Consider the following 25,963-nt stretch of genomic DNA (forward strand, 5'->3'; position numbering starts at 1 on the left):
GGGTAAATCATGGCAGCGCCACAGCACCACCACCGTAGCACACACGTTTTGAGTAACATGTCAGCTTGGTGAGCACTGTGTGTGTGCTCTGCGGCTGGAGATGGTGACCGGCGCTCAGGTGGTGGGACAGCAGGAACTCAGAACTTGCCAGAGAAGGGCAATGAAGCTGGTGAAGGGTCTGGAGCACAAGGCCTGTGAGGAGCGGCTGGGGGAGCTGGGGGGGTTTAGCCTGGAGAAAAGGAGGCTCAGGGGTGACCTTACCATTCCCTACAAGTCCCTGAAAGGAGGCTGTAGTGAGGCCTCGGTCTCTTTTCTCGGATAGCAAGTGACAGGGTAAGGAGAGATAATGTTAAGCTGTGCCAGAGGAGGTTTAGATTGGACATTAGGATGAAGTTTTTCATAGAAAGGGTGATTAGACATTGGAATAAACTACCCAGGGAGGTGGTTAAGGAAAGACTGGACGTGGCAGTCAGTGCCACGGTTTAGTTCTTCGGTCATAGGTTGAACTGGATGATGTCGCAGGTCTTTCCCAAACCTTCTGATCCTGGGATGCTGTGGGCTCGCAGCTCTGTCCCGGCGAGTGACCGGCAGCTCCAGGGGCGGCTGCGGGAGCGGGGCCCCGGCCGCGCCTCCCCAGAGCACCACGAGATGGCGCCGCGGGCCCGGGGAGCGCCGGGCGGAAGCGGCGGGGGAAGCCGCGCTGGCCGCGCTCGGCCCCGCCGGAACGGAGCGAGGGAGCGCTGGAGGCGGCTGTGCGCGGCTCTCCGTGCCCGCCGGAGCCCCGCGCTGGCCGGGTGGGTGCGGGGATGGCGGTGCCCCCGCGCAGGCTGCGGCCTCCCGCCCAGGGAGGGGACCGGGCTGAGGGCGGTGGCAGCCGGGGCCAAACGGCGGCGGGAGCGGGAAAGCGAAGGGCTCAGGAAGGAGATGTGGGAGCGCGGGCGCCTGGCGGGGCCAAGGCCGGGGATTGTGGCCCCAGGCGGTGGTTGCGGTACCGGTACGGGCGCGGAACTTTGCCGTGTCTCTGCAGTTTATCGGCCCTGGCCTGAGGTGGCGGGGAGCGAGCTCGGGCAGAGCGGCGCTCTGTGCGCTGGGGGCCGCCGGGGCGCTGGGCCCGTGCTCCTGCCAGCCCTTGGATGTAATTGTGTGCCCTGCTAGCAGAGGCAGGAGCTCTCTTCCCTTCTTGAGGCTTTCAGTCACTTGCCGGAGTCTGGGCACGAGATCTGTGAGACCAGAAAATTACTTACGCCTTCAAAAGATGTACTGGAGAAGTTCTATCCTCTTCCTTGTTTATGACGAAATTGACCAGATATATATGAAACATAAGCTAACTGGGCTACTGATAATTGTACAGCTTTTAGCACTTTATTTCTTCCCTCTGAGTTTTGGCCAAAAGAGCTTTTGGGTTTATGTCCTGAAGCTCAGAGAATAAAGACCCTCTTTTGGGGAGCCACAGTGGATTACACTGCCTCGGCTTCTGATATGGCCAAAAGATCTGTAGTACATGTGCTAAAGTTTGAGAACGTTATTTTGCATTATACTAATTTGTTTCCCTTCCATTCACAGGAACAGGAGTTGCTGTTGTTGATTTAAAGGCATTGGTGTGAACATCATAGTGATAGGTGGGTGTTCATAGCATTCCTGTTGGGGTGAGAAGCAGCTGTAACTGGATCCTAAGTGCTGGACATGTCCTGTATTTACAGCCGTTGGCAAACCAGAATGCAGGGTATAGTGTTGGGAATTTTTACCCCTTCTCTTGAAGAGAAATAACTTTTGCTGCCAGCTGTCCCAGCAATCACAGGCTTGTGTTTCTATGTGACTGTAACTAGGACACTTCGGTATTAAAGTTAACGTCACAGCAGTGCACAGTGTTAATCTGAAGCACAGAATGTCAGACCCCTTGTCAGACATTTCCCTCTTCTGGTGGTAATTCTGCATCAAAAGTATAAAATGAAGTAGTGTTCATGGGAAGATGCACACTATTGATGTTGTGATGTTCACATTTTTTTTAGCTAGTATGTACTAAGGTGAGTTCAAAATGCACAGCACAAAATTATGTTTAATCCCTTAAAGTATGAAACTTACTGCCAGGGGATTTATTGGAAACACCCGTTACTCAAGGGGGTTTTGGCTTTAAATGCCAAAACCAGTTTGGGCATTTAAAAAAAAAATGTCTGAACTACCATTTGCTGAAATCAGGAGAAATGTATGTGGGAAAGTAATTCCTTTATGAATATGTTAGCATCACGTTTTACTGAGCATCTCCTACTAACCGTTGCCAGAAACTGGATACTGAGTTAGGGCAGCTCTGGCCTGACTGAAGACAGTCACAGCAGGGACAAAAGCAGCAGTGGGCAGAGGGGCTGGGCAGCTGTCTGTTGTTAGGGACATTTCCAATTCAAATGTAGTTGGCTTTTTCCTGAAAGCTTTGTAAAAATATGTTTTGTTGAAACCTGCTGAATTTATTGAAATTCCACCTTCCTTTAATAACATACTATGTTTTTACTATAATATCGTGGAATAGTTTAGGTAATCTTGTGTCAGTGGATATTGTGAATAGTGGAACCCTCGCTGATCCTGCGCTGGGCTTGGAGTTGTCCCTGTTTCCTTCATGTAGCCACGTTGTATCCAACACACCACTAGTCCCAGAATGGGATTTACTTAGCAAGTAATAAACCCTGGTACATTGAGGTTGAATCTAAGGTATGACAGACATTGTCTCAATTTCTATTGACTCGAAGGGAATTAAATGCTGTCATTGCTTTGATGGGATTTATTTATTTTCTCTAATGCTCACCTGCCTCAAGCTGGTAAGGGGGTCAGAGATATTTTGATGAAAGGGAGTACATCCCTGGTTCATTGTCAGTGGAAAAATATTTTAAAACCGGGACAAGAAAGTAGAAAAAATGTCCATAACTAATGATCAGTATAAGCAAACAAATCTCCCATTTTAAATTGTACATTTGGTTGTGAGTTTCATATATTCAATGGTTACATATTTTATTTTTTAAGTATAAATTATAGAAGTAGAACTATTACATTTATATTTCTGCTGCTTGTCATGGTTCATATTTGATGTAGTTTGTTTTGGAAGAGTAATTCAACTGAAAAGAAAACAAACTCACTTTTTAATTTTGTTTCCTCGCTTGCAGCATTTTTATGCTCTGCTCTATATTTGTAGTCTAATGTTTCATAAATAATTTATTAAAATAATTAAAGTTTCTATATTTGGCAAAACAGGCTTTTCATATTTGGTAAACTAATATAGTTGAATGATTTTGCCAGGGTTTTTCCCCTCCTTCCCTTTCAGAAAGCATAGGTACATGTTGTATGTTAATTATAAAGTATCAGACTTTACCAATTACTGCTTTAAAAATTATTTACATTGAGATCAATCCTGATTTCTATTTATTCTGAAACTGTTTCAAAGAAATTTTTGTCATGTAGGAATTAGAGTGAACATGAAAATTAAACACACCTACTTTTCTGAAGTAGAGAATGAAAGAATTTTATATCATGGGCTTAGGTTTTTAAGTATGAGAAAAAGACTTTATGGCAACCTTGACAGTATCCAGATGTATCTGGGAAAGATATATATGGGGAAGAGACAAAAAGTATATGTGTACATCATGAGAGAGAAGATGAAAGTTCTGAAGAAGGCAATGGTTGTAATGAGACGTTTGAAATGCACAAAGAGGGAAGGCACAGCAATCTTCTATCTGAGCATGGGTTTTGGGTGTTACAAGTCACTGCAGTGTTTTGCAGTGATCTCAGTGCTGGGTTTCCTTCTTCCTCCAAGCAGGCAAAAAGAATCCAACATGCTTTAGTTGCCTAATGCCTGAATCTGCAGCCTTTGCTGGCATGAGTAGTTCCATCAACTGCAGTGGGACTGCTCCTGTATGTAGAGCTTCTTGCAGACATGGGGTTATGGTGTTACCAGGGGTTTATGGCTTTGAGCTCCCACATCCAAAAGGACCATCATTTGTTTTTGTAGTTGCTGCATGGTTTGCATTTGGTTTGACCATTCCATTCTCCTTTCATGCAGTATGGCTTGTCTTAAGTGACAAAAAGTTGCTCCCTAATGAATATTGTTAAATATGAGGCAGAACACAACTGTACTGTATTCATATGCATTTTGAAAAACCCTGGCTTTATCCTGGTATGAATCTACAGCAGTTTTAAGTGCTGTCTTGGCTGTATTCCAATGTTTCTGGGAATAGCATTTGACCATATTTTAAGAGTAGCAATAGGTCATTTAGTGTACTCTATTTCTATTGCCTTTCACTGGCACCTAAAATAAAGTTCAGGCTAAGGGTGAGAATGTCAGGAGAAATATGTGAATGAAGCAGCTAACCTATTAGTGTAATAAAATAATTGTCAGATAAGAAGAGATTAAGAATATTTCTCAGTGATATGTACTGGTTAACCACCCTGGATATGTTGATGATTGTACATCCTGCCTGGTGGTTATAGAGCTCTTATTCTCCCTTTCTACCTTCACAACCAGTTTTTACTTTTTTTTTTTTTTTTTCCTGTCCGGTTGCCCCTCTTCCTTATGCCTTTTCCTCACATTTAAAAATTGTGGCTGCAACTTGAACTGACCTGTGTCCTGTGTTTTCTTAATGGGATGCAGGATCAGATGCTGGGGGGGGGGCGGGGGGGCAGGGAAGAAAAGCAAAGAGAAAGAATGGACAGTATGTGGTCAAATGTCCACCACAGGTTAAACAGAAACCTCGCTGCATGAGTGGAATCAGGATGGGTTTAATCATTTTATGGCAATTGCTTATTTTATACAAGTTTCTGTGCTGACACAGCTAAAAAGTGAGAACAATTTGTTTCCTTTAAGTTTATGGTTTTTGTTTGGCATTAATTTGAAGAATAAAGGTTGGGAAAGCATGGAAAAAGAGAAGAGCAATGGCAGAAATGTTCAGTTCCAGCATTTCAGGCTGCATTTTGTAGAAGGCTCTATTTTAACTTTCTTACTGTAGTGGAGAATTTTAAGGAATGGGATTTTTACTGCTGCTAATCAAAATCTATCAGTAAGAGACTTCAACTTGCCCCAACAAAGAAAAGGAGTACTTAACAGGTGTAGGTCATAGTACTCAAATAAAACAAAAAATATATTCAGTGTCTGTGACCACCTTAATGCATATATTTTTATGAATTAAAAAGCTACTCTTTTCTTTTCTAGTTCACCTTGATCATCAGCAGAACAAACTCCACAAGATATGGTAAGAGGTCTTCACAGGTTTCTATGGAATAGCTTAGTCACATTTTATATATAAAATGCATATAAACACTTTCATTGAACTGTGAGTGCAGACATGTAAAAATTAGATGTAAAAGTCAGTAAATTGCTTTGAAAATAGAATTCAGATTACAACAATGAGTGATTTGTCTCCTCCTGGGAAGACTCCAGAGAAATAACTGGAGAATAACAGAGGACTCTGATCATTTGCCTTGGATTTATAGCTTTTGTTTCCTTGAGGAAATCTCTTATTTCCATTTATTCCACAGCTGAAAAAGCACAGACACAGAATTAAGTGAGACCAAAAGTGTTCCTTTCCCTTTTCCACCCAAATGTAAAACATTTCTGTAAATTCTTTTTTAACAGATGTATTTTTAAAATTCAAATGTAAGGAGGTTTTCAAGGGTGGCTTTCCACAAAAAAACCCTTACAAAAAGTAGTTGGACAAGCACCAGCATCACAGTTCTGTCTGTATGAACTGGCTTTTTGTCTTCCTTTCCCCTAAATTAACAACTGGAGCTAGTCAGCCAGACAAATCAACCAACTTGATTCCAGAGCTTTCAGTAAAGTCATCAAGTTCCTTTTTAGAAACATTTTATTAGAACTGGAGATAATTTTTGAGCTTTAAAAGAATATATTGTCTTTTTTGCAGATATATAGAATGTAGGAGATACCTGCTTTTGTCAAGCACCATGGTCTTTCAAAACTGGATTTTAAAGTATTTTAAAGAAAAAAATAATCAAAATGTTTTAAAAGTAACTTAATGTATCAGGTTTGATAATAGGACATTCTCATCTCTCTGCTGAAGGATGAGGAGTCAGTATGACATTCTTAAGCAAAGGGAAACAGTAAATAAAGCATTGTTCATCCTAGCTGTTAGGTAGTTGGATGATTAAGGATGAAGAAATTCCATATGGAAGGCAGATGCTTTCTTTCTACCCACTCATCTTGGGAATGATGCATTTTGGGAGCTCCAAATGCATAGTCTTGTAGCAGTGCAGTGCTAGACCAAGAGGAGAATAACAGTGAAGTTTCATCTCCATTAATTCTTTCTTTTCAGGAAAGATAGGTTGTCTGCACTTTTAAATCACATAGCTGAGCTACACAGCCCTTCACAAATAGCCTGCAGTTTTTGATCAGGAATACCTTAAGGAATGCAAATTTGTGGTGATTTTCTTTATGTACTCTGTCAGCTGAAGATACTTTGTTTCTGAGAGCACTTAGCAGTGACCTAAAAAAGATACAGCATTGATCTCTTATGGAATAATAGGCTCAATTTTCCAGAAAGAAAGGCAGCATAAAAGTTGTAATTTTTATTCCAAGCTCACTAGCATTTGCTTTATTGTCTGAGAACCAGAAAGTGAAAACAAGTATAAGTGAACTAAATGAACTTCTCTGGATAGTGTTAAATGGAAAGTATTTTTTAGGTTTGAGTTTTCTGTTTTTGCCTTGGGATTTCTTTTCCCCACAGAATCATTTCTTTAAAGGGACCAAATGGTGCCAGGGCAGATCAAGAAAACAGACTTGAAGATTTTTGTCCTATATGTCCTTAAAAGGGAAAAAAAAAAAAGAAAATAAAAGAAACCACTTTCATAAAGGACCGTAAATGTCACATTCATCTCTGAAAAAGCCAGCTAGTTTTGCCATAGTTTTGAGTGTTTGCCAGAACATGGGTTAATTAAAATTTTGCTATTTAAAGTAGAGGCATTCTGTTTTACTCCAGATAAAGTATTTTCTATGGAAATTAAGACATGAGGGAAAGGGAGAAAACATTTGCTATTTAGTTTACTTGTTCTAGGCTCTAGTCTACTTTACAGCTTTGGTTTTTTAAGATCCTCTATTATCCTGCTTTTTGAGAGTAGGATGAGGTGGGAGATGAAGTGGCTTAAGGCTACAAGGACTGTGGGGCTTTGTAGTTACTGGTGAAATCTGAACAGCATGAAACTTCTTTAATGAAAACTAAGATTAGCTGGAAGACAGGAGAAGGTGTGTTACACTGTGTTTCTTTCTATAGAACTGTTTTTCTCTGTACTTTATCAGTGGCACTTTATTGCCTCTTTTCATGTTTTGGTTGGTGATGGATACAAAAGGGAGATTTACTGGCAGCTTGCATGTGGCTAAATACAGTCTTGTTGGTGGATATATGAACTTGCCTGAATTGCTGTTTGACCTTTTCTGAGAAACTTTGGCTGGGAGATGAAGGAAATACATTACTGGAGGAAATATGTTACTGGATAAAATGAATGCATTTGTTTAATACAGAAGAATCTTAATCTCTTGTGTTTTCTGTCTGTGGAGTTGGAAATTAGGTATAGGGTAATATCCACACCTGCGAATTACTCAATTCTTAAAGCTTATGTGAGTGTCTAAGGAATTGTGGATTATATCCACATGGCATTTTTCTTGAAAAAAACTGATTCTTACTGTAGTAGCATGAACACTTGGAAAATACCTTCTGGACACTACAACTTCTCTGTTTCTAGTTCTTCAGTGGTAGTTGATGCCAAAGGTGTCTCTTGTAGGAGTAATGAAGTATGGTGCAAATGCACTGTGCTCATACAAATCTCTGTGTTCTATCGTAGCTAAAGGATGACTAAAGATTAAAAGGCAGCATTGTGCTTGCATTTAGTTGCTCCCCTCATTTCTCTCTCTCTTTATCCCTTCTTTTTGGGGGGGAGCATTAGTGCTGTGGTGTGTGGTTGATTGTTTGTGTTCTTTCCCTCTCCCCGTGTGCTTTGGCCGCAGGAGGACATGGAGCCGTGGTACTCTCAGAAGGTGTATGCAAGGTACTGGAGGCACTATGACTTAGCCATGCGCTGGATGCGCAGGCACCAGAAAGCCTACAGGAAAGCCATGGAGTCCTTCTACTGCCTGCTGTGGCATCCCTGGCATCCTGCTGCAGCCTCTCCAAGCAGCCACTACTCAGATTGGGATGGGAATGATCTCCCACATATCCAAAACTATTCTTCCAGCTACAGACCAGATGTCAGAGTTCCGTGTCACGGGGGAGTTCAGCAGTATGCAGGTGCCTACCAGGAGAGGGAGGATGCTGATGAGGACTCCGAAATGGAAGAGGATGCGGAAAGGGACTCTGAAATGGAGGAAGACTCTGAGTCTGAAGGAGAGATAGAGTATGACTTGAGTAACATGGAGATCACAGAGGAGCTTCGCCAGTTTTTTGCAGAGACAGAGAGGCACCGAGAAGAGCTGCGTAAGTCCACATTTGTTCTGTGTTTTGTGGTATTTGGTGGCCATAACATTGAGTGCTGGATTGCTTCAACATTTACAGGTTTTGTAAGAATTCACAGAAATAGGCGCTGCAAGTGAGGAGGTCAGCTGACTGAAATAGACAGAACTGATGGGTGCACTTAAGTACCACTCATTAGAAATAAGTTTCAGTAAATGTTTGGAAGTTTTTGGTGAGAGAGAGAGAAAAAAAAAATTATGAGTGCAAAGAGGAGAATAACACTTCTGTCCAGAAGACAGTAATTAATCTTCAGTGCTGAGGAAAAAAGCTCCAGAATTTTTATGGTTAAATCTAGTTAAAGTGCTGTATGTCTGAGGGGGGAACCCACAGGAAATGCTTGAATATGTCACTGAACCCTTGAGTAAGCCTCAATGTATTTTATTACATGGAGCAGCCATTTTGTTTCTTATTCTTTGGCTAACCTGACAGTAAAATTTCATGACCCTTTTCTCCTCGCCCTGCATCCTCTTCATTCTGTACTATATCACAAGTTTTTCTTTGTTGAGCATCTTGATCTGGACCCAAGTCCTTTAGTAGGGATTGTAAGTCTTAAGATTTTTCTGAGGTGTTGATCCTCAGAGGTCATCTTTGTTTCTGTGAAATCCTTAAAAGAGTAAAGGATTAATCTGTACTTTATTGATACTTTACTCATATACAGATGTTGCAGAAAAATTTATCTGTTTTAAGAAAGCAGAATAATAAAAATAACTTTTCTCACATTACTCCAGTAGAAAATGTGTAATGAATGTTTAATAGAACTTTTTCTGCTTCTCTGAAGGAGAAAGCATTCTAAAAACGTGTAATAAAGGCAATGATTGGAAGGGAAAGAAAGAGTATTTTGAATTCTTTGATCAGCAGGTATCAGAGGGTGAGCTGATAGCTCAACTTCACACTTCTCATCAAGGTGATGCAGAGTTGATGTAGTTAGCAGAGGAAAGTGAGTTAAAGAGTTCTGTGGTAGTGCCTGATAGGAATCCCTTTCTCATTGTGCTTTTGCAGAATCAGCTTGGTGTTCTCTGTTGAAATGTACCTTTGATGAGATACATGGTTCTTTAAGACACCGGGTACTTCTGGGAATGCAGAACATTTTCTTTGGATTTTTTTTTACCAGTATGTTTAGTGGTATTTAAAGGTATGTGAGTGATTAAAGGTGGTGTCCTGGAAATTGGGAAATCAGGGCTTAGACCTTGGTGTAGCTATTTAGTCTCTTCCTGACCCCTCACTGGCTGTGCTTGCTAAAAATATGATTTGTTCTTTATGCTGAGCAGGTGAATTGAGAAGAAGTTTATGACTCAGAATACAGATTTTACTTTTGTTCCTTCCACCACAGCAGTACTCAGAGCCTTTTAGAATGATTTGGTCTCTGCTCTGTGCTGTATAGTAACCTAGTTCTGGATGAGTGTAACTCCATGTGCTTCAGTGGCACTTTTGCAGATCTTCATGCAAATTCAAGCAGGCTCTGGTCTTTCACTACTGCATGCCTCAGTTTCTTTAGTAGCTTTCCTGATAAAGTGAGGATAGTGCTGAGGAAGTATCTGTAATTCCTCAAAGCATGAAAAATAAACAAGTACTTGACTTGAATGAAATTTAAAAGTGACATAGACAGCTAGGGTGAATGTTGCTTTCTAAATGCTAATTTTGTAAGCAATTGAAAACTCAGTGTAATCTTGTTGGAAATAATTTTTTCTTGCATGGGGAGGGAAAAGGAAAATGGAAGAAATTTTTTATTCTGTTAAAGTTTCTAAGAAGAAGAAACATAAGCAGCAGGAGGAGGGGAAAAATCATTGTTTCTCTAATGGTTTGGAAATGAGCTGGTGTGGAGACCATGTTGAAGGCAGTAATACTCTACTTTAAGAGGTAGTTTTATTAATTTTCCTGATTGCTGTTTATGAACGAAATTAAATTTAGAGGTTCATTAAGCTGTGATCCATAATGATGCTATATCGGTTATATCTTTCATACTGTTTAACAGTTGTCATTCTGTGTTGCTGCTTGAGAAGATTGAGATAATGCATCCGCAAAAGAAACCCTCAGTTACTTGCATATTTTCTCTTTAATGTCTTTTCCTTTTAATCCCAAACTGCATGTCCTTAGGAGCACATTTACAGAGAGGGTAGCATAAGCCTCAGTAATGCCTGAAATTTACACCTCCACTTCTGAGAAAGACATTTGTAAGGGTGAGGCAAGAGTTTTACATAGCTTTTAAAGCATATGAGATTGTTTGGGTGTGCCACAGTAGAATACCAATAGGGACCTTGACGATCAGTTAAAGTAAAAGCCAGTCGTTATGGGACATTAGGGGAAGGCTGTGTCTCATGTTTTCTTCCTCTGGCATCAATAAGGGGCTCCGGGTGGAATTCACAGCCTCTGACCCCTACACCTTGATATTCATTTGTCTGGGAGAAGATACACAGCTTGCTCTTCTTCTAAAGGCAAGAGTTTGCAAGAGTTAGATACACGCCTATGGGCAACTTAATGAGGTGGGAGTCACAAGGGAGCAGAGCATCAATGGGGCAAATAGGAATGGGAATTTGGCAGGTAAGGAAGGGGATACCAATCTTTGTGAAGTATAGCCTCCATTAGTTCGGTGTTTTTCTACCAGTCCAAAGTTAGGAAATACTACGCAGCATTAATGCATCTATTTCGGACACGTGTAGTGAATCTGGATTTTTCACGTGTGATACAGCTGGTTCCCACACCTGATCCACAGATGTCTCGGCAACATGTAGAAGGATTATCAAGTAGATTAAAAGGAATCCTACCTGTCAGATTCCTCACTTATAATGCCTGATCTAGAGCTTGCTGGACATAAAGATCACAGACATCAGAGGATAAGATCTTCCAAACTGCAACTGTGAAAGACTTAAGTAGGCCTGAGGTAGGTGGGAATTAGGTGATTCAATCTTGGAGGTCTTTTCCAGCCTTAATGATTCTATGATTCTGTGGCTCTTTGGAAGGCATTTGAGCCTAGATGGTGGCATACAAGCCTTAATGCTAATTGCAAAGAGAAAAGCTCCTTGGATATGAAAGATGTTGTGTCAGACTAGCCAAAGAAGAAAACTTAAGTTTTATTTCATTTCTTTGTAGCTGCCACAAACTTGAAGAACAAGCAGATTTCTAACCTCTGTAGGATTTTTGGTTTTGTTTTCTCAGTGGGCATTTGCAGTGATTGGCTGACTTGCAAAGTAAGGGCTTTGAAACTGGCAAACTTGCTGCATGATTTAACACTTCTGCAGTGATACAGTTCACAACCAACCTCTTCTTAAACAATTTTTTTTTTGTCTTTGAAGTCACATAAATTTCTTACTAGTTTTTGTATTTTTATCATATGTTGTAGTCAATTGCATGTTCCTGGAATGCCCAGAAGTAATTATGAGTAAAGTTTGGCTGAGGCTGTATGAACTCAGACATACTAATTCACTACCTGCTTATCTCATGTTTTAGATAAATGGCATTTGGTTAAAACCCTTACAGACAGTTTTAATTCCTCTTCATTTGTTTCTTCATATGCAATCACAATTACATAGTGATTCTCTTTTTTAGATGGTCTTCTTGTCAGGCTAGTCTGTCGTTCTGGTTCTTCTTGTAGCTGGTGATCCAAATGTACTACACATCTTGGGAACGTTTAGGGTTGCATTTAAGTTTTCCCTCTGGCAGTTGAAAAGCATGAGGTTGTTCTCCTGGGTTACCATAGCTGTGAGACCTACATGTGGTAGCAGATTCTTCAGGCATCCTACATGTAAAGGATAGAATGCAGTAAGTTGCCTTTTTACATTTGCAAGAATTAAAAGGGCAAAAATCAAGAAAGGAAGATTTACAGCCCTAACAGTTGTGTAAATTGTCTAATTGCACATATTTATTACACTTTTAAATTTAGCCTTTGAAACATGTACTTTGTCCTTATACAATTTTTCTTTGTTTCCTTTTGCATATAAGAGAAAATCACTGCTAAAATTGAGTGAGTACAGCATTGCAAGTACATTGAGAACCATTCTGTAGTGGTTAACAGTAAGACACAGACAGAATCCTTTATTTAAAAACAAAGAAAAGCAAGGGAAAGTACCATCATGTCAGTTCATTACCAAAGGATAATAGTCTATAATTTGTTAATGCTCTGACTAGATTTTTCCATCAAAGCCTCTGTTTCTGTTGCCCACACATAGCCTCCAGCTTTTCCCAAAAATAATGTCTGAACCTAAATTTTTTTTAATGCTAGATGGAAAATATTTTTTTTATAAATGAACGGAAATGGTGAATGAAGATCTTTGTTTCAAAACTGCAGTCTGCAGGCTTTTTCCCTCAGGTTTCTTTTTCTCTGAAAGATGGTAGTTGCCACTGTCTCCTCTGTGAAGAGGAAGTAATGGAATTTTCCATGTTTTGTAACTTGTTTGAATCGTACCAGATCCATGAAGCTTTTGGTTTTGTTTAAAGCCTGCATGCCTCTAGGAAAATAGACTTTGATTCGGGGTTTTTGCCACCATGTTTTCCTTCTTTCCTTCATTTTAGGTAATTGCTTTTCCCTGTTTTTTATCTGCCTTTTTCATCATAAGACTGTAGCTCAAATTCTTGGAACTACAGCCTCCCCACCGTTTCTTTTTCTTTCTTCTTCACTACCCTAAACTGTCCAAGCAGTGTGGATGGTGAATTTATAAATATCTGCTCAACTTCCCTGCCTTTAACAGCCTTTGTTGACAAACTTTTTGACAAACCAAAAAGCCTTATTTGGCATGAACTTCAGCCACAGTCTGTAGAGGCTGAGATGCTGAAGCTTCTGAGAAATGCCTGTGAAATAAGAGTGCTCTCTGCAATATGTGTGGGTGCTTGAGAGATGCTTTTGAAACATGTTGTTTTGTGAACTGAAGAAGAAATGTGAAAGTTACTCTTTTGTACCACATCTCTGGTCCTGATGGTTGAACCTTTTGCTGTGTAGCAGCAGAATCTTCTCAAGTGCACACACTGTGTCCAGCAGAGGCTGTGTTATTCGGTACCAGAAGCCAACAATTGAGAAAATGTCCCTTACTAGAGAAACAAGGAAAAGTGCTGCAATTTTCACTGCTTTAATATTGAAAACTAATCTCTATTGCAAAGTTAGAGAGTCTGAAGAGCAAGAGTTGTGCACAGTTTTAGACCTGTTTCCTGACAGACAAGGTTATCTTTATATAAAGCATATCAATTTGTAAAATATTGTCAAGAAAATGTCCTTGGGTCCTATGGTAAAGACAGAATTTGAGCTTAAGAGAATGTGTATCTTTTCTCTGTGAACCTATGGCTTGCTGCTGCTGGAAGTAATGGAAGAGAGACGTTGGAAAGCTCAAGGTACCGTAGAGGAAACTGAGCTGTGTGCTCTGGAGAGCTGCAGAGGAGTTAATACATCTACCTAGGAATTACATATAAAGTCTTTCTTATGTGTTTGTGCCTCAAGCTGAGTCTGTTTGACAGTGTTGGCAACCCCTGAAAGTACACAAGAGCAAGGCCAGGCTTCTTGTTTTCAGCTAAGGGATGCCACAGGCTTCAGCTCCTAGGTGGCATCTGGGCCTTCTGTGGACCAGGTTCCCATGGGTGCAGCCTGGACAGTTGGGTGGAGCTGGGACATGAAATGCCAGTTCCCTGGGACCTGGAATGCCAGTTCCCTATCTGCCAGTGGCTGCACTGTTCTTAGTTTTTTCTAAGCATGCTGTGGATACTGGTATTTGAGTTATAGCAGGTTTATAGCTGGGAGTGTGGAAAAAGAAGCTTATGTGGTTCAATGTGACTGTAGTGTAGATGCTGCTTTAAGAGGTATGCCAAGATACTGAACACTTCTACTTCCTCTTAAATTTGATGGAAATGAAGAATGCTGTCTTAATATGAACGTACTCCAGAAACCTGTGTTTGAAATTGTCATCCTTTATTTGTCTGCCTGATGTGTTCCTGTTATTGTAGTGAGACAGTACATACACTAGGGGGCTTGTTGAGAGGTTCAATTTATTCATCTTTATAAGGGGTTTTGAGGACCTCAGCAGGAAAAAAGCAAAAGCCTCAAATGCTAAAATAATGAACAATCTGATCCAAGTGTTCTTTATAGACCTTTTGCTTAACAGTTAACTTAGATGTCATCCCTGTGACCAAAATGCATCTTATTGACAACAACTGTGCTGAACAAACACAGAATTTGATCTACCTTTCTCCCAGGAAGCTATTATCCCTAAGTTATTCTTGACTCAGTAAGAGAAGTCAGGTAATCTTGTATTGTTGCTGCCCTGGTAAATCAGTAATGCGGTAAAATTCCTTCTGACTGGACTTGTCTTGAGGCTGCATGAATAAAAACAGGAGAGACGGGTCATTGCTCCTCTCAGCAGCTTTGTCCCTCAGCATCTGAGATCCAATTAATAGCAGTTTTTGGTAGTTGCTGGTTGCAGAAGGATCCCATGGAAACTGGAATAGAAGGATCACCCACTGGAACTTTCTCTTTACAAAGAAAATACATGTGGTAATTCAGTTTTAGATCACACAGAGTGTCAGGGCCTGTTTTGTGTACACGAGGTTTCCAAGGATTGAAGGTATTGCTGTGACATACTTGGGCTCTGCGGACTTTTGGCAAAGAACTGACAGGTGGGCCCCAGGGCTGAGGCCATGAGTGCAGCAAGGAATCCTTCCCTAGTCTTTTTGTAATAGCAAATATTCCTTTCAGAATGCTGTTATGGAAGATTGCTTCATATGGGAGCAGTTTGGTGTGGGAAGATGCAGACATTACTTACCCTCAGAACTGGTGCTGGTAATTTTTTTGAAGGCAGGTTTTCCTGCTTGGTTATTCCATTAGCATCTGCAGCTGCTCTGAGTGGCTCCTCTAGTCTCCTCTTCATTCTTTGTCCTTGCAGGGAAGGCTGTTGGAGCAGCTGCAGCTGCTGTGGAAAAGAGCAGGTGAGACCATGCTGACAGACACAGCTCTAGGGAAAAGTGGCAGAAAAGCATCTCTGTGCTAATCACTCAGCTTGGGCAGTCTGTTTTCACAATTGATGCACTTTTCCCTAAAATTCCTTGATTACTGGTTCCATCTGGGTGCCATATGCAGCATTTCTGGTTCTCTAAATGATCTTAGGGAAGAACTGTGTTTCAGTTCTCTGATGATAAATCTGAATTCATCTGCCTTTAGTGTGATACTTTCAACCTTGTAAGTGGACAGTGACATTGAGGACTGTGAAGTGTTTTCTAATACAGTCTATTTTGGTATCTACTGGGGGCGTTTTTGTTGTAGAAAGACTGTTTAAAGTTTCAGGCTGTCCAGCACTGGAGTAATAGTGAAAAGCAAATGCCAGAGAGCAAGGTAGGAATGGATGTAATGATGATGTCTTCTTTCTACACTCATGATGTACAAAATCTGCCCAGAAGCTGCAACAGAGCATGGCAACAAAATACCTTGAGTGTAATACATTTTAGGTCTCTCTGTTACAAAGCAAATCCCTTATACAGACAGATTTGCTTGGAGACAGGTAATTTACCCTGGCTAATTTTAGTGGGGTGTTGTTAGTGCCAGGACCTCAGAGGCACCATTTGCTTTTCAGCATCTCTCACTGTGCCTACTTTTATCAGAAGCATCCAGATGGAGTTCAAATCCTTTGCCATTAGGGAAATGTGGGTGCTGGCGTGGCAGAAACTGACAGTTCAGAGATTTCCATCTGCTGGGGTCTTTTCATAACTCATTTCCTTGGATGCTTAAAAATCAAGTGAAAGATGCAAGGCAGAGTTTGTTAGGCCACCCGGCTCAGACTTGGGTGGCCTGTACAGACTTCTGTCACAGCCTTGGGTGTGCCGGTTGTGACTAGATCCACAAAAGCTTTCAACATAGGTAGACTTCAGAAACAAATATCCCATATAATAGTCTTTGTCTTCCACATGCCTGCCAGGAAGAAAAAAGCTAGTCATTTATACCCAAAGGATGATGCATCTTGAACCCTAAGCATACAAGGGAACATTGTCCTTCTTGTCTTTTCCAGTGACAGGGTTGAGCACCTCTGCCACTATGTGATGTCATCTGCTGTGAAGCTCATTCCAAAGAATCTGAACACATCCTGCTCTAGGAGTTCTTGTCCATTTTCTGTTTATTTAGACCTTTAGCACAGGAGTGATAGCACTTCCATGTTGCTCAGAGAATTGGAGAAGGTTGATATAGCAACATACTGAGAAACACTTGAGCTGTAACCCTATGAAGTACCCAGTACAGAGCAATCCAGCAGTTCAGTGTTAAAATTATTACAATTATTGCTGGCCTCCAAAGTACCCAAATCTGTATGTTGTGTTACTGTCAGAATTTCCCACAATATTTTCAAGGACGCATGTCTGAATTTGTCAGATCACTGCTCTGGTACACTGAAATCATGGAGGTAAAGTAAAAAAATGAAGGCTAAATACTAAATGGATATTTTTTACTGAAATAAATAACGTGGATCTTACACCACTGAGTGTTATCATTCACATTTAGCTGGATAAGAATCTCCTGGGTTTAATTTCATTTGTAGTTGCTGAAGTGATTGTTGCTCTAAAAGCCAGCTCTGTGTTCACAGAAGTTGTAGAAAGGCCTCAGTTTTTCTGTGGTTGTTCAAATGCTGAAACTAATGCTGCTGTTCTCACTTTGTACGAGCCTTGCAGAATACCTTGATTTCTAGAAGGTCTGCAGTTTGTTGATGTGGTTGCTGAACAGAGTGTTGGCAAAATCACTCTAAAATTCATCAGTTGTCATTTCCTTGGGATTTTTGGCCATTGGTAAATGTAAAAGTGTCTACACTGTGAAGATTGCATCATGTACAACATGCTGATGGAGGAGGTGTTGAGGTGGAGATTGCAGAACAGCTGGCTGGCTTTGGAGAAGCATCTGCATTTTTCTGATCTCTCCATTTCTCACTAGGTGATGCTGGTGACATGAAGACATTTGCATTGTCTGCTTTTGCATCCTTCCCTTGGCATTAGGTACTGACCTCTGTCATGAGCAGGCTGTCAGACTAGGGCTTTAAGTCTGGTGGCTCTCCTTGTGTAAAGTCTTCATCAAGTCACTGAAATACTTAATATAGGAAATATCCCGTTGAAGTGACAGGGAGGAGACAGAAAGCTCCCAAGTGCTAAGAAGTACAACTTAACTTTCTGACAAGTGGGATCCCAGCTGTCTCTCTTAAAAAAGAGTGCTCAGATTTGTGCTCCAGCACCAAATCCTGGAACTAACTTTTGAAGTCAAACATTCCCATTTTGTGGAAGGTACAATAGATGCACATCTGCAGGTTTCTTCTGGCATATGTCCCCAATGTTTTTTGTTGTGTTTTTAATGCTAGGTGTAGCAGTCACCCTCATGGGTTCAAGTATATTTCATTTAATTTGCTAGAGTGCTGAAGGGAGCAATGAAAAATTCAGAAGGTCAGAGGTAAACTTATATTTCCAAAGTTATCCTTCAACTATTCCTTACAAAAACTATGATATGTTTCACCATCTCATTTAGTTTGACCCTTTTTTCAGATGTCTCTTTCCAAATGCTTGGTCAGGCAGCACACATAGTTTACTAGCAGCATGGAGAAAATGTTGCTAGTAAACCATGTGTATTTACTTGCTGAAATTAATATTCTTTGGATTAGACCTTGTTATTTAATTCTGCATGTCTTTGGTAATACTGAATTTCGGTCCTGCCGGTTAACTGAAAGGTCACTTCATAGCCTGACTATACTTCCAGAAAATCAGCAACATGGCTGCAGGTTGTTCTCCAAAATGTTTTTCAAGTGTTTTTGATAAAGTAGCTCTCTCATATCAAGCAATAAACCAAACTTGAATTCAGCACTGTTGTGTGCCTGGAGTCAAGAAAGAAATTTCGGTGAGAAGTTCAAATGTGTGAGTTTGATCTAGAAGACTGGCACAGGCTATTTCCTTTCTTTTTTTTCCTGAAAGTACCAAACTCAGTATTATTTAGCTGTCTAGCAGTTCAGTGCATTGTGAAACATGTTCTTCCAAAAGCGTGTGTTTAATTTCTATTCAGGGCACACATAAAAAACTATTGTGAAACTCATGTTTCTTCTGTGTTCTGGTTTGCTTTCAAAGTAGCACTTTTAAATTTTAACATTTCCTTGTTCAGTCTCCTCAGACTGTGCCGTAAATGTATGTGAAGACATAGTTATATATAGATTTAGGTAATCCTTCTGTTTACTCTAGCAGTGTTGTCTTTGTCTGGTGTCAGCATTGTTGCCATCAGTGACAGATTGGAGTTGTTTTGGGGGATGGGAATGCAGAGTCAGCTGGTCTGTATTTAAATAATCTTATTGGAGTAGACTTGATCCTTACTAGAGGCAGCTGCCAGTGCCTGATCCTGTTCTAATTTCTTAGCAGTGGTCGTTCAGCAGCTTCCTATCAGTTTAATTGTGTCAGAGGGCACCAGGGTACAGACACCTTGGTGCCTCTGGTGTGCTGCAGACCCCTGACTGCACAGGGCTCACCTCTGAGTTTTCTCGTCTTCAACAAATCTCTGATTGTGAATTACATTTAGAGCAATCGCATTCTAGAGCAGGCTTTCACTTGAGATTCCATTGATTCATTGATTGTTTCAAATTCATGGGGTTTAATTGTTTCAGTGCATTTTCTGGTTGGACTAAAAATACTTATTTTTAGGGGTTTCATTGTGGAAGGTAATAGAAGAAAATAAAGGTGAATTGATGTTTAGCTGGGCAGTAACCAGTGTAGCCTAGTGCTAATGTCAACATGGACATGAAGGCTTATATTGTTTCTGTGTAGGATCCTTGGCAGCTTGTTTTGGAGACCGCAGAACAATCCTTGGTTTCTAATCATATTTCTAAAACAGAATTCGGCTTCTTTATTCTCCAGTCAGCTGTATAACTTTGTGCCAGTTGCTTAACCCAAATAACAAAATGAGATAATTAATTCTTTAAAGTATTAATTTTACAGATTGTTTACAGTGAGGCATGTGGTTAATTAACTTGAGAGTGACACATACCATTAACTACCAAACCTGAAAGTGGAACACCTTAGTTCTAATCTTACTTCCTTGATTTCTATTCATTTTTATTTCAAAGGTAATTTTTCTCCATTTTCTGTCTCGATAAGTAGTTTTGCCCTGTTTCCACAGAGCTGTCCTCTTCAAGCTGTGTAGAAAGATTGGATTACAGTGAAAGAAGGTATTGGAGTGTGTCAGATGTCCTGTTGCAACTGTGTCTGAGGGAGTGCAGTCTCTTACCTGAGATTATTTCCTGCTCTTAGCAATAGGTTTGAGTTGGGCTGTGCTTCAGTAAACACGTCTTGGTGCCAAAGCCAGGCTAAGCAATTCTTCTTCCTAGCCATTTGTTCCTGCTCTGGTGTTTCCAGGGCACTGAACTGTACTAGAACTAAATATAATGTGTTGAAGTTTGGTTTGTTTGGCGGGGGGGGGGGGGGGGGGAGTTGTTTGTTTTTTGCAGGATTCTTTGTGTTGCCCCTTAGACAATTATAGCGTGAGAGATATGGGAGCTGGAGCACGCAGCTAAGGGGGAAGAGTGGAAATTGCATAAGCTGGTTTTGTAGCTGAGGAAGGAAAAATGTCCATGGAACCATGGTTTCAGGCTGCCTCAAGCTTGCCAAGGAATCACATCTGCTCTTACTTCAAAGCCTGTAAGGGAATGTTTTCCTTTTTTTTGAGAATATTACATTGCTTGTAGATATATGTGATGAAATAGTCGATTTCTTTTAACTCATTCTTTCCTCAACTAGCAAATGGAAATTTAGTCAGTGTAGATATTTGGGGTTTTAATATCCTCAGGATTTTTGGTAGTTCTTTTTCATGATTGTCATGACTAGTAACTGAAAGCTTAACATTGCAGGCAATAACTCCCACCAAAAGTAATTTTTATTCTGAATTCGTGTTTTCCAGTCAGCTACAGCATTTGGTTTTTCTGTATAGGTGAGAATGCTTGCATAGTAAGATAGAACCTAGCTGTCCTTGAAGATCAGACTTCTCCTAAAAATGGGAAGGGGAAAGTTATGTGGTGTCATGAGGAATCCCTTTGTCACATCTTTTGAAGCACAAAGTTTTAAATTTAAGAAGTTTTAAAAGAAGTCTATATTCCCCAAGCCAGCTTACAGCTAGAACAAGGCTGTTCATTCTGCTATAAAATCATCATTCTCTTTCAGTATGTTTCCACAGTTTCAGTAAGTTACTTAGTGTTCATAGTGACCTACCAGCAAGCAGGACCATGCTGGTTTTAGCAACCAAGAATATTTTATCTTTACCGATGTGGGGGTAAGTCACTATTGTTTGTATCTTGTAGACTCCCACTGATGGAAACTTGTTCTGCAAAACTTTGCACTTGATAAAGAGTAGTACTTGAGATTCCAGCCCTGTGGAAATCCAGAGCTCTGCAGAGCTTTGCAGAAATTAAACTCCTTGAATATCCTGTGTACAAATCCTGATTTAAATCCCTGTTTTGGTGGAATTCCTTGAGGCAAAGATTTTTATTTTCCCCACATTATGCCCAGTTCATGCAAGTGTGGGTACAATAAAATGGTCTGATTCTATCACTTCAAAAAAAACCCAAATTCTTATGTAGGTTTATGGTGAAGGTACTTTAGCTTTTCTAGGAAGATGAAGAAGCTGGCATTTTGCATGGACAAACTTGTGTGGGCAGAACACTTAACACAGCAGATAGGCTCGTGGGAAGTGGCATTCAAAGAGAGAACTAGGAGTTTCTAATCAGTAGAAATGGGTAGTGGTTTTAACTGTTAGTGTGGGCTGCTCAAGATCAACTCAGGTAGCATTTAAGATGAAAAGCTCACTAAGTGCACACACAGCAGTAGCAGAAAATAATTAATCATTTCAAATAAGCAGACAACTATGTGAACACACAGTCTGAAATCATGGAAAATTAAAAACACACCAAGACTGGAGAAAGTGCATTATTTCCTTGAAAAATAATGTGCTAACTAAGCAAGCAACTGAAAGTCAGTAATGGCATTTAACACTTGGGAGGAGCAAGCCCTTGGTCTCTTACCACACCTACCATTGTGTGGGGCAGCACATGGCAGGCTGCTGAGTGTGGGCACCTACAGACTGGTGGGGAAGAATGTCTGTATATGAAATGTTGTCAGATGGAATTATTATCACTGGCTGAAGTGAGCTGAGGGTTGGATGTATAAATACCAAGAGCTAAAAATGGTACAAGAGACCACACAATGCTGGGTATAAGTCTTTCATTTAAAATCTGACATAGATAATTATCCTTCCTACTTCTATCTCCTTTTAATGTTGCAAAGTCTCTCCATGGAGACTTCTTCCTAAATAAGGGAATTTGTTTGGGTTTTGGTTTTGAAGTTGTTTCTTTTTCTTGGTTTGTTTTGCTGGTATTTTTTTTTTCTTTTAATAAGAAGAGGATAAGTTCTGGACAGGAATTTTTTTATTATTGCTACTTAAGCTTCTCAAAAGATTTTACAAAGAAAGAAATGTAGAGTGGATCAAACTTACAAAAAGTGTGAGACATTTTCCCTTTATAAAATAAGAGTAAAGCACCTGAGTTTCTAAGGAGCCAGGGGGAAAATAGCTTATGTCTTAAGTCATAGTCTTGCTGAAACTAAATAAGAGGTCATTGGTGTGCGTATGAAGGCCCAAATGCAGTGAATGGCTAATGCAGGAGTTAGGGTCCTCTTCTGGCAGTTCCAGAGCATGGAGGTAGTTCCCTGTATTTGTTCACTTTTCTTTTCAGCTAGTACACACTGGATTAAAAGTAATTCATAAAAAGTGGGAAAAGCGGTGAAGGGAGAAACAATAATCCGAAACTTTATTTCATAAGGCCTAGAATTACTAATGATGGACCAGGAGTGTAGCATGAGTCAGGTAGATGTTCTGGTTTTGGCTGGGGTGGAATTTATTTCCTTCACAGTGACTGGTATGGGGCAGTGTTTTGAATCTACACTCAACACAGGGTTGATAATATAGAAATGTTTTTATTATTGCTGAGCAGGGCTTATACACAGCCAAGGCCTTTTCTGCTTTTCCTGCTGCCATGCTGGTGAGGACCTTGGTGATGCATGGGAGTTTGGGAGGAGACACAGCCAGGACAGGTGACCCTAACTGACCAAAGGATATTCCAGACCATCTGACATCATGCTCAGTATATAAGGTGGGGAAAGAAGAAGGAAGGTGAGGACATGCAGAGTGATGGAGTTTGTCTTCCCAAGTCACTGTTATGAGTGATGGAGCCTTACTGTCATGGACATGGCTGAACACCTGCCTGCCTCGTAAAAAAAAAACCCAGAAGAAAACCAGAGGGAAGTCTCCACCAGTGCTGCCTCAGCTCTCTGCCTGCAAGAATGAAAGGAAAGAGCAAGAGCTGCAGGCAAGAGAGAGCTCTGCCTGCACAACCCCGACTTCAAAACAGCTGGCACCTGCTGGCCTCAAGGCTCCATTACCAGATCTAGAGCCTTAAAGAGACACTTTCCATTCTGGCAACAGATAGATACAGAATGCAATAACCTTTTGGGTAACCCAGGACACTGGGTGCATGACAGAGCTGAACTGTTTTTCTTTGTGGTTAAAGAGTTCTATTTACTGTGTTTGGAAAAAGATGCCCTCGCTGATTTTGGCCAGGTAATGATGACTTCCCACCAGAGCTGAACTTGTTAGGAACAAGTTAATTTTGAAGGGAGCTTCAAGAGAGAGAAAGAGCATCTTTGAAAAGAAATGAAGCTGACCAACTGGGAAAACATCAGCAATGCTTTTCCTTTGTGCAGGGACCAACCACCACTGCAGCTGCCTGCCTGCCTTGACAACGTTTGCAAAATACTGTTTCTTGATTGGGGGAAGCTCGCCAGTAGTTGAAGATGAATGCTGTAAAAGAAAGCATGTTTATTTTAGTCTGTGTGAAGTAGAAAGAGGAACTGCTTAAAATTGTGTAAAAATTACTTGTTTTATGTTTATAACCTGGCAGCCCAATGACTTGAGAATTTGGAATGTGAAATTGATCTGAGAGTGAGCTGGGGACTTCATTGCTGCAGACTGAGAATTAATATTTTGATAAACCATGCTGTCTGCTTCATGGATGAGTATGTATTGCTTGCTTCAGAGGAATTCTGCTTGTCTCCATAGGCTTGTGGTTATAGAGAGCTTATAATTTTGTTTGTATTTCCATTGTCAGATTCTAGCTGTCAGCTTTTTGATGAAGAGGTAGTAGCACGTTTAGCTCAAGTTGTACTGCTTTGTATTGTTTTTAAACTAAACTCTGAGGTAATGGATAGAACCCAGACTGCTGGAAATTACAGCACTTCTATTTCCCAGCCCTTGCCCCACCAAAGAAAGTTTAGTGTGCATCTCGACAGGACAGTACTTTCTCTGTTATCTATTCCTTATGTCTGTTTTTGGAAATATTGTTTTTGGAAAAGCAGTAGCTTGCATTCCCATTGAATTTCATGACTTCATTCCTTGATAGTCTATAAAAACAAATAATGCTGCTTACTGTGAGGGTGGTGAAACACTGGAACAGGTTGCCCAGAGAAGCTGTGGATGTCCCATCCCTGGTAGTGTTCAAGGCCAGACTGGATGGGGCTCTGAGCAACTTGATCTGATGGACACTGTCCCTTGCTGTGGCAGGGGGCTTGGAATAGGATGATCTTGTAGCCCAAGCCATTCTATGATTCTGTCTATGACTCTGGAGTTTGTTCCAGTGGTATTTCTGCACAGATAACTGATTTGAAATTGCAATGCATTCCACACAGCTGCAGTGGTATTACCAGCAACAGCTGTCATGTTCTGTGGCTCAAACCCAGCCTTTGGTGCAAAAAAACTGTGGGTCCCTATAGCACATTTCTGTCCTGAGCCTCTGCCTGGATTCTAGACCTGATTTATGTGTCTAAAACTCTATAGTACAATCACTCTGGGACTTTTTTAACCAGTAGCTGTGGAATAGCAGAAGTAAAGTTAGAAAGTTACGGGCACTATATCTGATTAGTGTAAAGTAAAACACTCCAGACATACATCAAGTAATTCTGAGAATGGAATTTAAATTGGTATTATTACTTTGATTGTTGCAATTAGGATCTACAGATTTATGAACTACTCTGTGTTGAGAAATGGAGATTGATGCACACTAAACTGTAATCCACTCATCCATCATGAAGCTTCTGCTGGACATCCATTTAATTTCCAAATAGAAGAATGCATTATCTATCTCCAGAGAAACTTTTTTTTCTTAAGGATTACTGTGTGCAGTGAGCTATCAGACAGTATTCTACAGCAAACAAGTGAGGAAGCAGCTGTCTCTAGCATGCAGCTATGAAAGTAAAGAATTAAAAATTTCCATGGGCAATACAGAAGTACTAGGAATTATTTAGTGCCCCAAGAGAGTTAACAAATATGGGTCCAATTCATTGCTTTGCCAGTTTTGCTGTGTAATCTTCAGTGGGAGACATTGGTTTGCCAGCATAGTCTTGTTTGGTTTTATCTGTCTAAAACTATTCAGTGTAATGTGCACAAAGTTTGTGCTTAAAAGCGTGCTGTGCAGTTGTGGGCAGCGTGGTGTCCCAGGAAGTTGGTTTCAGTGGGGTGCAGGGTGTAGCCTGGGTTTTACCTTGTCCTGGAAGTGCTGAGCCCTCTGTAGGCAATGTTAGTTACTTTAATTCAGACCTTCTGGTTAAAATGGCCCAACACCAAATAAATCTGACTCTTCCAAAAACACATATGGACTCTAATGTATATTTCCTTATGAATTCTGGCAGTGCAGCCTAATGCAGGGGTGTGCCCTTAAAGCAAAATCACAGAAATGTCTTTCTGGAATAGATGGCTAATAAGTCCTCAAGCCCTTCTATGACCAATACAAATGGTGTTTCAAATGACAGGAAAAAAGCTTTTTGTGTTTCTGTCAGACAAACAGATCCCAAAATTTAAGTTTCTGATCATATTGTGTAAAATATCTGTTTTCTGTGAATGGCGTTCAGGGGATAATTACTTTAGGAAGGCTGACAGTCAGTTGGCTGCTCGGTACAGTACTTTCCAGTATAAAAATAAACTGCAGATGTTTGACATACAAATGTCAGGATATTTAACTTTGGGTTAGGGTTTGCAGATGTCATGTGTGTTGTGAAAGCTACATCTCTGTGTTAGGGTGAAAGAGAGAAGAAGTACATGGCACCAAATGCTGAGAAGCATGTCTTCTGTGTGACCAATGCATCCTGACCTGTGGACACTGTCCTTTTGGATGTTTAAAAAATCCTGACTAGTAGTGAATTGTGCCTGTTACACGGTTTTGAGGATGGTCATTTGTTATTGAGGAGTTCAGTGGCTGGGTGATTTTCTCTCTCTTGTAGAAATGTCCCCATAAGAGGGGAGTTTTGTGTAGCACTTTGATGTTTTAACTGCACACAGCATTGTTTCTTTTATCAGAGCAGTACCCAGGAAGCAAAAGTAAATTTGGACATGCACAACCAAGTTCTTGCTTCCAGTCAGGTTTACCACAGAGCATTTTTGTTGACAGATTGGTCCAAATGTT

At 40.6% G+C, this 25,963-nt stretch overlaps 1 protein-coding gene across 1 annotated transcript in view; it reads left to right on the top strand.

Moving 5' to 3' along the window:
- Nucleotides 1-704: 704 nt before the first annotated feature.
- The window catches only part of GEMIN8 (gem nuclear organelle associated protein 8), a 28,425-nt gene continuing 3,166 nt past the window's right edge, over nucleotides 705-25,963 (top strand). Inside the window, exons 1-4 of the mRNA XM_084226480.1 lie at nucleotides 705-794; nucleotides 1,564-1,619; nucleotides 5,189-5,228; nucleotides 7,991-8,456. Of these exons, the coding sequence (XP_084082606.1) occupies nucleotides 5,226-5,228; nucleotides 7,991-8,456 (469 nt within the window). The 5' untranslated portion in view covers nucleotides 705-794; nucleotides 1,564-1,619; nucleotides 5,189-5,225. The remainder of the gene's footprint in view (nucleotides 795-1,563; nucleotides 1,620-5,188; nucleotides 5,229-7,990; nucleotides 8,457-25,963) is intronic.

The sequence above is a fragment of the Fringilla coelebs genome, assembly GCF_963513975.1.
Source record: "Fringilla coelebs genome assembly, chromosome: 2".
In the NCBI taxonomy this organism is placed as follows: Eukaryota; Metazoa; Chordata; class Aves; order Passeriformes; family Fringillidae; genus Fringilla; species Fringilla coelebs.